This window comes from Macaca mulatta, chromosome 14 (genome assembly GCF_049350105.2).
Source record: "Macaca mulatta isolate MMU2019108-1 chromosome 14, T2T-MMU8v2.0, whole genome shotgun sequence".
Taxonomy (NCBI): Eukaryota; Metazoa; Chordata; class Mammalia; order Primates; family Cercopithecidae; genus Macaca; species Macaca mulatta.
The window spans coordinates 30,057,145-30,069,884 of record NC_133419.1 but is presented as its reverse complement, the minus strand read 5'-3'; the positions used below and the strand labels follow the sequence as shown (position 1 = coordinate 30,069,884).

At 41.3% G+C, this 12,740-nt stretch overlaps 1 protein-coding gene across 23 annotated transcripts in view; it reads left to right on the top strand.

Moving 5' to 3' along the window:
• Positions 1 to 12,493, top strand: part of CD44 (CD44 molecule) — a 91,292-nt gene extending 78,799 nt beyond the window's left edge. For all 23 annotated transcript variants that reach the window (XM_015114538.3, XM_028833521.2, XM_028833520.2 and 20 more), the window contains 3 exons: positions 280 to 351; positions 2,624 to 2,702; positions 9,255 to 12,493. In XM_015114538.3, the coding sequence (XP_014970024.1) occupies positions 280 to 351; positions 2,624 to 2,702; positions 9,255 to 9,459 (356 nt within the window). In that variant the 3' untranslated portion in view covers positions 9,460 to 12,493. The remainder of the gene's footprint in view (positions 1 to 279; positions 352 to 2,623; positions 2,703 to 9,254) is intronic.
• Positions 12,494 to 12,740: the final 247 nt, after the last annotated feature.

Below are 12,740 nucleotides of genomic sequence, written 5' to 3'. Positions count from 1 at the left end.
AGCTCTAGACCCCAAAGTCCTGAACACTGTACAACACTGCTGCGGAGAATTCTCATGTTCCTTGATACAAAATAACATTACCAAGCCTTAGCCTTAATCAAACCAGGGTGGCGAGGGGGGATATCTTTTGTGTAATGCTTTATAAACATCTGCAGCTTGAATCCATAAATGGCTTCTCAGTGATTAAGAATGTGGAGAGCTGCCCTTTCTGCAGCTCCACAAGGAACTCATGGTTACTCATTGCAAACTTTGGTTCAGAGATGTTGTTTTTCCCCTTAGGACACTCACATGGGAGTCAAGAAGGTGGGGCAAACACAACCTCTGGTCCTGTAAGGACACCCCAAATTCCAGGTGAGTTTCCAACTGTGAGGCAGAAAAACACACTGAAAGTAGCTTTCTCTGAATGTCCCAGCAAGGAAGAAGAGACCCGTTTGAAAGCACATTCTCTGCAATGCCCAACATATGAATCTGTTTGCTCCTCTTTACAAGTTAAAGGATGAGTGAGAGTACTGCAGCCTCTTGGTAGGAAAAGATGGAATAGTCTTCTCTTCCTGGGTTCTGCAAACTAGCTGAGCTCATACTCAGATCTGTCCCTGGCCTGTCCCAGAGAAGTGTCATGTTAGTTACTAAAGCTTCCTTCCTAAGTGAATGATCGCCAAGAGGACCCCATGTCATTCCTAGGTCCTTTCTATCCCAATCCAATTTTCCCTTATTTCTGGGGTCCAAAGTGAAGCATGTAATTTTCCTCTTACAATTACAGACAGGGAGGAGCTACAAGAGCATTTATGTTAGATGGAGTGAAAACTTTCTTTTGGTTCCCCAACTAATTTTTTTTTGGTCGAGGGACCGCCTGCTGATGTGGACAGAATAAACTTTTCAGAAAGTATGACATGTGCAGTGAGGAGGCTGGGACACCTGGTTCTCCTGAGCATCAAGACAAGGCATTTGTTGCAAATTCTTTATTTGACTTGGAATCAAAATTGATTTGTCAAGGAGAATTACTAAAGGGAATCATCTCCTAAGGTTGTAAATTACCTTTTTAATTCTCCACCCTTCAGAGGTCTCCAAACTGAGTCTCCCTTGGGGAAAGAGAAGAATGTGTCTTGCACCTTTCTCCTTTGTCCCAGCTTGCCTAAGCACACCTGAAGACAGACCAGACAGAGAGAGGGGTGGGCTGCCCTGGGGGAGAGCGGAGGGGAAGCCTTAGCTGTCATCAGGCAGCAAGATTCTTCCCAGCTCCAGGGGTAGTGCAGGTGGGACATCTCAGGCTGGAGACCAGGGCCACTGTGGGCAGGAGTAGACAGGAAGAACAGAAATGGGGCCCTCCTGTCAGTCTCCTCCACTTCTGACTCTACCTCCCTCTCCAAACTCATCTAAACCAGGAAAAGGTGAGGCAAAGGTAGTGCTGAGCAGGAAATCAGAGGTAAACCAAGATTTCCAAGAAGAAAACAGATGATGAGACTTTCCATGTGTCTTCTTTCTCAAGCCCTGGTTCATGGCACACATATACAACCCACTTTGCAACTGAATTTAGGAGAGTTGTCAAGTCATATTTTAGTCCTACAAGAGCCTGATTTCAAAATGTGTAGAATATTAATCCACAAGTGATATGTAATTATTGAAGACATTTGAAAAAATACAACTAGATAAAATAATGGAAATATAAATCACTTATCAATCTCACCATCCAGAAATACCATGGTTACCATTTTAATATACGTCTTTAATTTAATTTAATTTTATTTTATTTTATTTTTGAGATGGAGTCTTGCTCTGTCACCCAGGCTGGAATGCAGTGGCACGACCTCGGCTCACTGCAACCTCCGCTTCCTGAGTTCAAGCGATTCTCCTGCCTCAGCCCCCTGAGTAGCTGAGAATACAGCATGCCACCACGCCCAGCTAATTTTTGTAATTTTAGAGATGGGGTTTCACCATGTTGGTCAGGCTGGTCTCGAACTCCTGACCTCGTGATTCACCCACCTCAGCCTCCCAAAGTGCTGGAATTATAGGCGTGAGCCAGCGCGCCTGGCCTTTCCTGTTATTTTAAAATGTAAAATATATACCAAAATGTGATTGTGCCTTACATGGTGTTTAGCAAACATTGCCTACTGGTTAACCATGGCTTCCATGTCATTGAATATTTCCTCCTTGTATTGTAGTGCATAATGCAATAGATGTACCCTAATTTATTTAACCAATCCTTTATTGTCTCCATTTTTGTTTTTTAATACAATGTAAGGTGGATAGGTTGGTGCTCTTATACAGGAAAAAATGTTCCTTTCAAAAGAAGCCTACATTTCCTTTTATCTGTTTAATAATATTATACCAAAGGCATCTACAAGATTCAACAAGTCATCCTGTCCTTTTTTAGAAACATAGTTCTCCTGAAGGGACTTAAAAATCCTGACTGATGATAAAAGATTAAAGCAAGAAGGCTGTTGGACAAATACGTATAGCAAATTGCTCTTCCAGAATTACCTGCCTATTGGCTGGACCTGTTGACCAGACCCCCCTGCAGCGCTGACTGGTGCTTGTTTGAACTAGGTCAATTATAAAGTGCATTTTTGTTTTTACAAAGTGTGTCTCTGAAGCTCATACATGTCATTTAATTTACTCACACCAGAATGGCTGATCATCTTGGCATCCCTCTTGGCCTTGGCTTTGATTCTTGCAGTTTGCATTGCAGTCAACAGTCGAAGAAGGTAAGGGGCTGTCCTGGGGGCCTTCACCTTGGAAAGGGCATCATTTAAACTTTATATCCTTGCTGCTCAGAGTGTAGTCCCTGGAACCAGCAGCCTGGGCACGCTGGGAGTTTGTTGGAAATACACAATCTCAAACCCAACCCCAGACCTCCTATGGCAGAGTCTGCATCCTAACAAGATTCCAGTGATTCATGTGCATGGTGCAGCTTAAGACATCTTTCTCTGCCCCGGTTTTTAAAGACAGGAGACACCTGTGATTGTTTGGCTCATCACTTTTAAGTAGTGGTTGAATGCTTTGTGATTTTACATGTTTTTTAGGGTTAAACCTCATGCAGACTCTATCTGATAAAAGTTATGAAGTATCTCACCAGGAAGGCATACAAAAGTATATACTCATTCATTGATTTGTGAAATATTGATTAAATACATTCACGATGCACAAATATTGTATAAAGATTCAGTGATTCATGATCCCCTGTAGCCTCTCTGAGGTCCAGGGAATGTTTAAGAACTTTTACCAGAAGGAGGTATTGGCTTTGTGCTTTTGTTTGTTGTTTGCTGTTTGTAATGATATCATTTTTTATTTTCTGGGAACTGTAGTTGAAGAGATTCAGGTATACACACAATAGTAATTCTAGCAACAGAGGAAATGAACTTTAACAGGGGCATAAATCTAAATTTATAAAAGTATAAATCTAAATTTCTTACCCAAGACACTTTAAAGATACATTATTTTTCTCCAGGACATAATTCATAGGAATATTAAATCTTTTGTAAATGTCCCTTTAGATGGTTTCTTATAAGGTAAAAGAACCTTATTTCCAAGCAGGGCCACATTTATTGTGTCCCCAGATCACCTCACAGGGCAGAAAAATGCCCCTCAGTCTGGGAGAAGACCTAGAGAGAATTATGGACTCCTTACTGGCTTTTGGAAAGCAACCAACAGCTAATTCCAACACCATGGGCAGCCCATACAGTCTCTAATTATCTGAGAAAATCAAATGATGCTGTTATATAATTATGCTGGTACAAGTTAATAAAAGTGCCATATTACAGTTAAATAGCTATGTTGCTATCTATACCATTCAGGGCATAATTTTAAAAAGTAGTTATGATAGCTGATTGTATAAGGAACAAAACTGAGAGAAAAAATCTAAAAGGCTGCCTATGATTGAATGGAAAGATTTTTTTTTTTTAGTTGAATTTAAATAATGTGACTTGGGGGAGTCTTTACAAAGAGTCTTTATACTTCCCTTCAGCTTCCTTGTTTTCCCTTGGATTACTTTTGCTCAATTAAATATGAATTTCCTATTGTGTGCAATCAGCCCTTTATTGCCAAGCCCTAGCATGCACCACTTTTGCTCACATACACAGTCCATAAGCTTTGCACATGTCACCATAGAAACGCTGGCACGGATGCTGTCAACATTCAGGGAGACCTCAGGGAAGCATCTCAGCTGTCCCCAAGAGCAGCTGGAGTCCATACATTGGAGCTGGGTATCTCCCCCATCGTCTGTGTCTTGTCAGCAGCAGACAGCAGAGAAGGGGCCTCACTCCTGCCCTCTCCCTCCTCCCAAGACCACAGTCACCCTGGTAACCGGCAAACAGGGACACACAGGGTCCGGCACAGCGAGTATCTCACCAGGAAAGTAGCTGCTTGGACGCCATAGATCACTATGTCCTGATTTGATAATTGAAAACAGATTTGCCACGCAGCTAAAGGGTGGTTAACAGCTGCACAGGCCCCTTAATGGGCTCTGTGATTCTGAAGCTGTCAACCCATTTCTAATCCCCTTCAAAGGCTGGGGCTTTTCTGCTTTGAGTGTCACATTTAGGAGAAAGAGATACAGAATCCTATTTTCATCAGAGAAAGGTTGGTTGAAAATGGGGCCTCCAATGAGTGTTCATTTATTCAGCAAACATCTTTTGAGTGGCTCCTGTGACTACCAGCCCTGGCAAGGAGAAAGAGAAGGTAAAAAACAAAAAGAGTACCATCCCTTTTTTAAAAGAATCTTGAGGTTTAGTGGCAGTATTGGCCTCTTGAATTTGAATTGGCTAATATTTATTGAGAACCCCTGTGCCAGACACTGTTATATAAATTATGGTTAAAAGACAAAAGTGGAAAATCATTAGTCTCTGAAGTTGACATACAAGGATGGCTCATGGGCTTGCATGATGAAGTGATCTGTGAGTCACGTTGTCTTAAAGATGCTGGCTTGGGGGTTCTATTACTTCTTTAGCTTTTTCCACTGCTGCCATCATCCACAACAGCTTTCCTTGCTGTTCCTCATGTCACCTGACTCCTTGAATTACAGCTCTCCACGGGAAATAATGCTTTATTCCCTCTCTGTGAGAGCACATAATTATTTTAGGAGTCAACTGGGTTGATAGATACTGGGTGAGGCTCCAGAGAAGATTTTCCTTTAAAGAATGTATCTGGGCCAGGTGCAGTGGCTTACGCAATGGCTCACACCAGGTGCAGTGGCTCACTTTGGGAGGCCGAGGCAGTGGATTACTTGAGCCTAGGAGTTCAAGACCAGCCCGGGCAACATGGTGAAACACCGTCTCTACAAAAAAGACAAAAATTAGCTGAGCGTAGTGGCGCATGCCTGTGGTCTCAGCTACTTGGGAGGTTGAGGTGGAAGAATCGCTTGAGCCCCAGGAGGTAGAGGCAGCAATGAGCCACGATAGTGCCACTACAGCCTGGGCAACAGAGTGAGACCCTGTCTCAAACAAACAAACAAACAAACAAAAACCCATCTGAATTGTCTGAAGAGGAGAAAAAAAACATGAGGACTTTACTATGCGCTGCTTGTACATAAAAACTATTCACCAGCCTTCACTTTAATGGGAATAATCGTGTTTTCTACAAACCCCAGCAGTCAGTCACCCACACTCCAATCAGTAGGTCTTCTCTATGCATCGCCATAATTTAGAAATATTTTCATTCTCTTATGCTCCACAGGAGCTCCTGTAATCTGAGCTCACCCAACTTCCTCCTGCTGTCTAGAACAGTGCTATGCAATAGAACTTTCTGTGATGATGGAAATGTTCTATATCTCCACTGTCCAATATATAACTACTAGCCAATTGTGGCTACTGAGCACTTGAACTGTGGCTAGTTTGACTGAAGAAGTGAATTTTTAATTTCATTTCATTGTAATTAGTTTAAATTCAAATAGCCACATGTGGCTGGTGGCTACTATATTGGATGGCACAGCTCTAAAACAGTGCAAAATAAATCCCTAAATATCTTTAAGGATTGTCAGGTAGAAGAGTCATGAGATCAGTTGCCAAGTTACCCACCTAAATCTTTTGAGATAAATTCTGCCATGCCATAAAACTATGTTACCTGGCGTCTAAACCCCAGCCAGCCTGCCCTCCCTTTCCTGGTGAGGTCCCAGTCTGCCTCCTTCACACACTGTGTGATTGCTGTGTGCTCAGCTAATGCCTGAGATTTAAGGGAAGAGGAGAAAAAGGTAAGACACAGATCCACGAGGACCTCTGATCTTCAGAGTCAGAAAATCCAAGCTGTGGCTGGGCACAGTGGCTCACACGTGTAATCCCAGCACTTTGGGAGGCCGAGGCAGGCAGATCACTTGAAGTCAGGAGTTTGAGACCAGCGTGGCCAACATGGAGAAATCCTATCTCTACTAAAAATACAAAAATTAGCCAGGTGTGGTGGCGGGTGCCTGTAATCCCAGCTACTCGGGTGACTGAGGCAGGAGAATTGCTTGAACCCAGGAGGTGGAGGTTGCAGTGAGCCGAGATGGTGCCATTGCACCCCAGCCTGGTTGATGAAGTGAGACTTTATAAAACAAACAAAAAAACAGAAAATCCAAGCTGTGATTCTTGCAGTGCCATAACTAGCTGTGAATTTGGACAATACCCTTGACTTCTTGGACTTGGTGTCCAGTTCACATAATGAAGAAGCTGGGCTAGCTCATCTCTGAAGCTCCTTCAGGTCTAGTGCTCCTTCTTAAATTCTTATAACTAAGAAGAACTTAAAAATTTGAATTTGTCTTTTAAAAGTACTTATTAGATGCCTAGAGCACTGAATATTGGAATGAGTTATTTATGAGAATCATCCTACCCTCCTGAAAGTACTCAGACAGATAGAAACACATAAATCCAAAGGGAAATGCTGGCCAGCCAAAACCTAAGCACAATATTCCTGTGTTCTATAGGTCAAATGTTATCCACTGTCAAGATCAGCTTCATTTAGATTAACAAAATTAATCCCCACCCACTCCCATGCACAGACACATTTTTTATGCTCATAAATCACTTTCCCACAATATTTCATTCCATCCCTCAACCACCCATTGGTTAGGCAAATGGGAATGACTTTAACTAGACAACTTTCCTCCAAAGAACACAGGGACCAGAGAATTGGAAGTAACACGAGCAGCATTCTACCTTGAGCCTTTTAAATCCTCTTCATAGTAAATAATAACGAGGTAGGTGGAGGAAGCCAGGAGAAACAAACAAAATTCATTTCGTATGGCTTTTGTTATATTAACAATTATAGACAGCACTTGAAAGCTTATTGTGCTCCAGATACTGTTTTAAGTGTTATCCCAAACCTTAGTTTCCTTACCCTGCATAAGAGCAAGAACAACAATTATTTCCTTATCCTTCATAAGAGCAAGAATAATAACAATAGACTCATTTATTTAGTGACAGTCTCTGTTTCAAGGGCTTTTCACAATCCTATGATATTGCTACTCTTAATAACCTGGTATTATTGATGCAAAACTGAGGCTCGGAGAGGTTAAGTGAGTTGCCCCAGGTCACACAGCAGGAAGTTCTCAAAACCAGGCCTTCCAAGCCCCTTTTCTTTTCTTTCTTTCTTTTTTTTCTTTTTCTTTTTCTTTTCTTTTTTTTTTTTTTTTTTTTGAGATGGAGTCTTACTGTGTCACCCACCTGCACCTGGCCTCCAAGGCCCTTTTTTTGACCATGCATCCTGCTGGACTCCATCTGTATTCCTGGTTCCCATGAATCTGTTTCACAGTTCAAGCATCCTTCCCCCAACTCCTCATCAAGCCTCATGCCAGAGGAGACAGGATCTACCTCCTGTTGAGGAGGTATAATTTCTATTTCCCCAAACAAGAACTTAAAGTTTATGGCCTTGGCAGTCCTACAGGGAATGGTCCATGATCATGAATAATAGATGCTTTGTCTCTATTACCCCAAATATCCAGAGGCAAAGTGAACAATTCTGACTTCATACTGTTTCCAAATCTCCAGAGGGCTGGCAGCATTGACAGAGCCAGGCAGAGCCCAGACTTTGGTCATAAAGGCCTGGATTTTAATATTGGCTCTGTCATTCTTACTCTCTATGTGACCTCGAGCAAGTTATTAAACCTCTTTTGGCCTCAGTTTCCACTGCTGTATTATGGGAACAATAGCTGCTTTGAAAGAGTCTTGTAAGAATTATAGAAAATTACATGTAAAGTGGCTGGCATTCAGGAGGTAATCTGCTTCCCTGCATCCCCATCTTGCTTGTAGTTGTGAAACTGTGCAACTTTGCTTCCTCTAAGCATAGTCTGACTTGTATATGTGTAGCAGCGATGTGTTACAGGAAAGAGGAAGCATTGTGTCAGCCTGGGTGGGGTGCAGCAATGGACAGTAACCAGGGAAAAGATCAAGGTCTTGCTCTTCCATGGCAATTTTCTTTTGCGTTTGAGTCTTAAGTAATGTTAAAGTAATGAGAATAATTCGTCTTATGTTATTAAACTTCCTATATCAGGGTTATATGGGAGTTAACCAATGTTAGGAAAACATCATTATGGCCTTACACCTCTAGAAAAATGTTTTATTCTTCTCAGTACATTCAGTAATAACGCTGACAAGGCCGACAAAGTGTTGACTGGGAGAGGAAGTTATTGGACTTTCTTGAATATACAAATCAGAATGATTTACAATCATCATGTTGATGGTTTATCTAAATCTGCAGAAACTGCCAACATGCTTAAAAGAGGCAAACATTTCCATTATAAAGTATGATAGAAGGCGAATCAGAACTTGAGAGTAAGACAGACCAGGGTTTGAATCCTCTTTTCTTACTTGCTGAGTTACTTGGGGGAAGTTACTGAATTTTCTGATCCCCAAGGTTTCTTCTCTTGGATTAGGGGGATAATAATAATAACACCAGCTTCCTGGAGTTGTAGTTGCTGATTTGCAAAGTTGACTGTGCAGAGAAGCCCCCTGAGGAGTTGTGAACCACAGATACTGGGCTCCAACCCTAGAGTTTTCTGATTCAGTAGGTTTGGGGTGGGGCTGAGAATTTGTATTTCTAACAGGTTCCAAGAGGATGCTCTTGCTGCTGGTCCAGGGACCTCACTTTGAGGAGTGCTGGTTGTTAAGAGTCTGGTCATTAAGTGCTGGTTGTTAGTTGTTAAAGTAGAGAAGACACCTAGTACAGTGCTTGGCACACACTAAAGCCATCATAAACCATAGTGATCCTCATGATGGTGCTCAATAATGATGACGATCTGATGCCTGAGTCACTGCACTCTTTCTCATATGGTACATTTTTTAAATTATTAGGTGTGGGCAGAAGAAAAAGCTAGTGATCAACAGTGGCAATGGAGCTGTGGATGATAGAAAGCCAAGTGGACTCAATGGAGAGGCCAGCAAGTCTCAGGAAATGGTGCATTTGGTGAACAAGGAGCCATCAGAAACTCCAGACCAGTTTATGACAGCTGATGAGACAAGGAACCTGCAGAACGTGGACATGAAGATTGGGGTGTAACACCTACACCGTTATCTTGGAAAGAAACAACCGTTGGAAACATAACCATTACAGGGAGCTGGGACACTTAACAGATGCAATGTGCTACTGATTGTTTCATTGGAAATCTTTTTTAGCAGAAAATTTTCTACTCTTTTTGTTTTTTGTGTTTTGTTCTTTAAAGTCAGGTCCAATTTGTAAAAACAGCATTGCTTTCTGAAATTAAGGCCCAATTAATAATCAGCAAGAATTTGATTGTTCCAGTTCCCACGTGGAAGACTTTCATCCCTCAGGTGTGCTGTGGATGACTTCTAACAAAAACTACACATACATATTCCCGATTGCCAACATTTCCCCCACCAGCTAAGGACATTCCCCAGGGCTAATAGGGCCTGGTCCCTGGGAGGAAATTTGAATGGGTCCATTTTGCCCTTCCAGTATCCTAATCCCTGGGCATTGATTTCCAGTGAGGTTGGGGGTTGTGGTGTACTAGTTACACATCTCCTTTAACAGACCCCCCTAGAAATTTTTCAGATGCTTCGGGGAGACACACAAAGGGTGAAGCTATTTATCTGTAGTAAACTATTTATCTGTGTTTTCAAAATATTAAACCCTGGAGGTCCTTTGATCAGTATAATTTTTTAAAGTTACTTTGTCAGAAGCACAAAAGGGTTTAAACTGATTCATAATAAACATCTGTACTTCTTCCATCTTCACTTTTTGTGCTGTGATTTTTCAGTTTCTAAACCAGCACTGTCTGGATCCCTACAATGTATCAGGAAGAGCTGAGGATGGTAAGAAGACTCTTCTAAGTCTTCATCTCAGAGACCCTGAGTTCCCACTCAGACCCTCTCAGCCATATGTCATGGAAGATCAAGGAAGGCAGCACTGTTTAGTTTTTGACACTTTCCGAAGGTTTTCTGTCCTGTCCTGGAATCAGAGTTGGATGCTGAGGAGCTTCGGACTCTGTTATGGTTTAATGGCCAACTGTTCTCTCCTGTCAAAGGTTTTGCAAAGTCACATTAAGTTTGCATGACTTGTTATCCCTGGGGCCCTATTTCATAGAGGCTGGCCCTATTAGTGATTTACAAAAACAATATGGAAGTGCCTTTTGATGTCTTACAATAGGAGAAGAAGCCAATGGAAATGAAAGAGATTGGCAAGGGGGAAGGATGATGCAGTGTAGATCCTGTTTGACATTTTTATGGCTGTATTTGTAAACTTAAACTTTGACACATCAGTGTCTGCTCTTGATGCAGTTGCTATTTAGGTTGAGTTAAGTGCCTGGGGAGTCCCTCAAAAGGTTACAGGGATTCCCATCATTGGAATCTTATTACCAGATAGGCAAGTTTATGACCAAACAAGTGAGTACTGACTTTATGCTCTAATCCCATATTATCTCCCACTTGGCAAGTCCTTTGTGGCATTTATTCATCAAGCAGGGTGTCCGATTGGTCCTAGAACTTCCAAAGGCTGCTTGTAATAGAAGCCATTGCATCTATAAAGCAACAGCTCCTATTAAATGGTATCTCCTTTCTGAGGCTCCCACTAAAAGTCATTTGTTACCTAAACTTATATGCTTAACGGGCAATGCTTCTCAGACCACAAAGCTCCCAACTAAATCAGGGCTGGGCTTAGAGTTGATCTGAAGAATATCTTTAAAGGAGAGATGCCAACTTTCTGCACTATTCCCAGCCTCTGCTCCTCCCTGTCTACTCTCTCCCCTCCCTCCTTCCCTCCACTTTGCCCCATAATCTTCAAAAACTTCCCTTCTTTTCTGTGAACATCATTGGCCAGTTCCATATTCAGTGGTCTGGGTTTCTTTTTATTTTCAATTTGAAAGAAACTGGACATTAGGTCACTATGTGTTGTTCCTGCCACTAGTGTGCAAGTGCCCCTTGTTTTCCCAGAGATTTACTGGGTCTGCCAGAGGCCCAGACAGGCTCACTCAAGCTCTTTAACTGAAATGCAACAAGTCACTCTGGGACAAGGTTCAAAATGGTTACACCAGCCTCTACCTGTCCCCCCAGGGAGAGAGGGGTAGTGATACAAGTCTCGTAGCCAGAGATGGTTTTCCACCCCTTCTAGATATTCCCAACAAAGAGGCTGAGACAGGAGATTATTTTCAATTTTATTTTGGAATTAAATACTTTTTTCCTTTATTACTGTTGTAGTCCCTCACTTGGATATACCTCTGTTTTCACGATAGAAATAAGAGAGGTCTAGAGCTTCTATTCCTTGGCCATTGTCAATGGAGAGCTGCCCAAGTCTTTACAAACCCTTGTAACATAAACATAGCCTGAAGTTTATGGAATAAGATGTATTCTCACTCTCTTGATCTCAAGGGCATAACTCTGGAAGCACAGCTTGACTACATGTCATTTTTACCAATGATTTTCCAGGTGACCTGAGCTAAGTCATTAAACTGGGTCTTGTTTATAAAAGTAAAAGGCCAACATTTAGTTATTTTGCAAAGCAACCTAAGAGCTTAAGATGTAATTTTTCCTGCAGTTGTAAATCTTTTATGTCTCCTGAGGACTTCCCTTAAAATTAGCTCTGAGTGAAAAATCAAATGAGACAAAAGACATCTTCAAATCCATATTTCAAGCCTGGTAGAATTGGCTTTTCTAGCAGAACCTTTCAAAAAGTTTTATATTGAGATTCATAACAACACCAAGAATTGATTTTGTAACCAACATTCATTCAATACTATTATATCAGGAGTAGGAGAGAGGAAACATTTGACTTATCTGGAAAAGCAAAATGTACTTAAGAACAAGAATAACATGGTCCATTTACCTTTATGTTATAGGTATGTCTTTGTGTAAATCATTTGTTTTGAGTTTTCAAAGAATAGCTCATTGTTCATTCTTGTACTGTACAATGACCACTGTTATTGTTACTTCGACTTTTCAGAGCACACCCTTCCTCTGGTTTTTGTATATTTATTGATGGATCAATAATAATGAGGAAAGCATGATATGTATATTGCTGAGTTGAAAGCACTTATTGGAAAATATTAAAAGGCTAACATTAAAAGACTAAAGGAAACAGACTCAGAAGTCTCTAATTTAAAAGAACAGGAGGCTGAGAGGGACAGAACTATGCTTATCTGGCACTGAATGGGTAATTTAGAGGAACAAAGTCAAAGGTATCTGAGGTGGCTGAAGCCTCACACTCATTTTATTTTTTAAAAAAGCAAAAACAAAATGGGTTTCTATCAACTTGAAAGTCTTCTTTTGGAGAAAATTTGGTTTTCTATGATTGATCTGTGGTTCACATGTTTCAAACTAAATGAGATA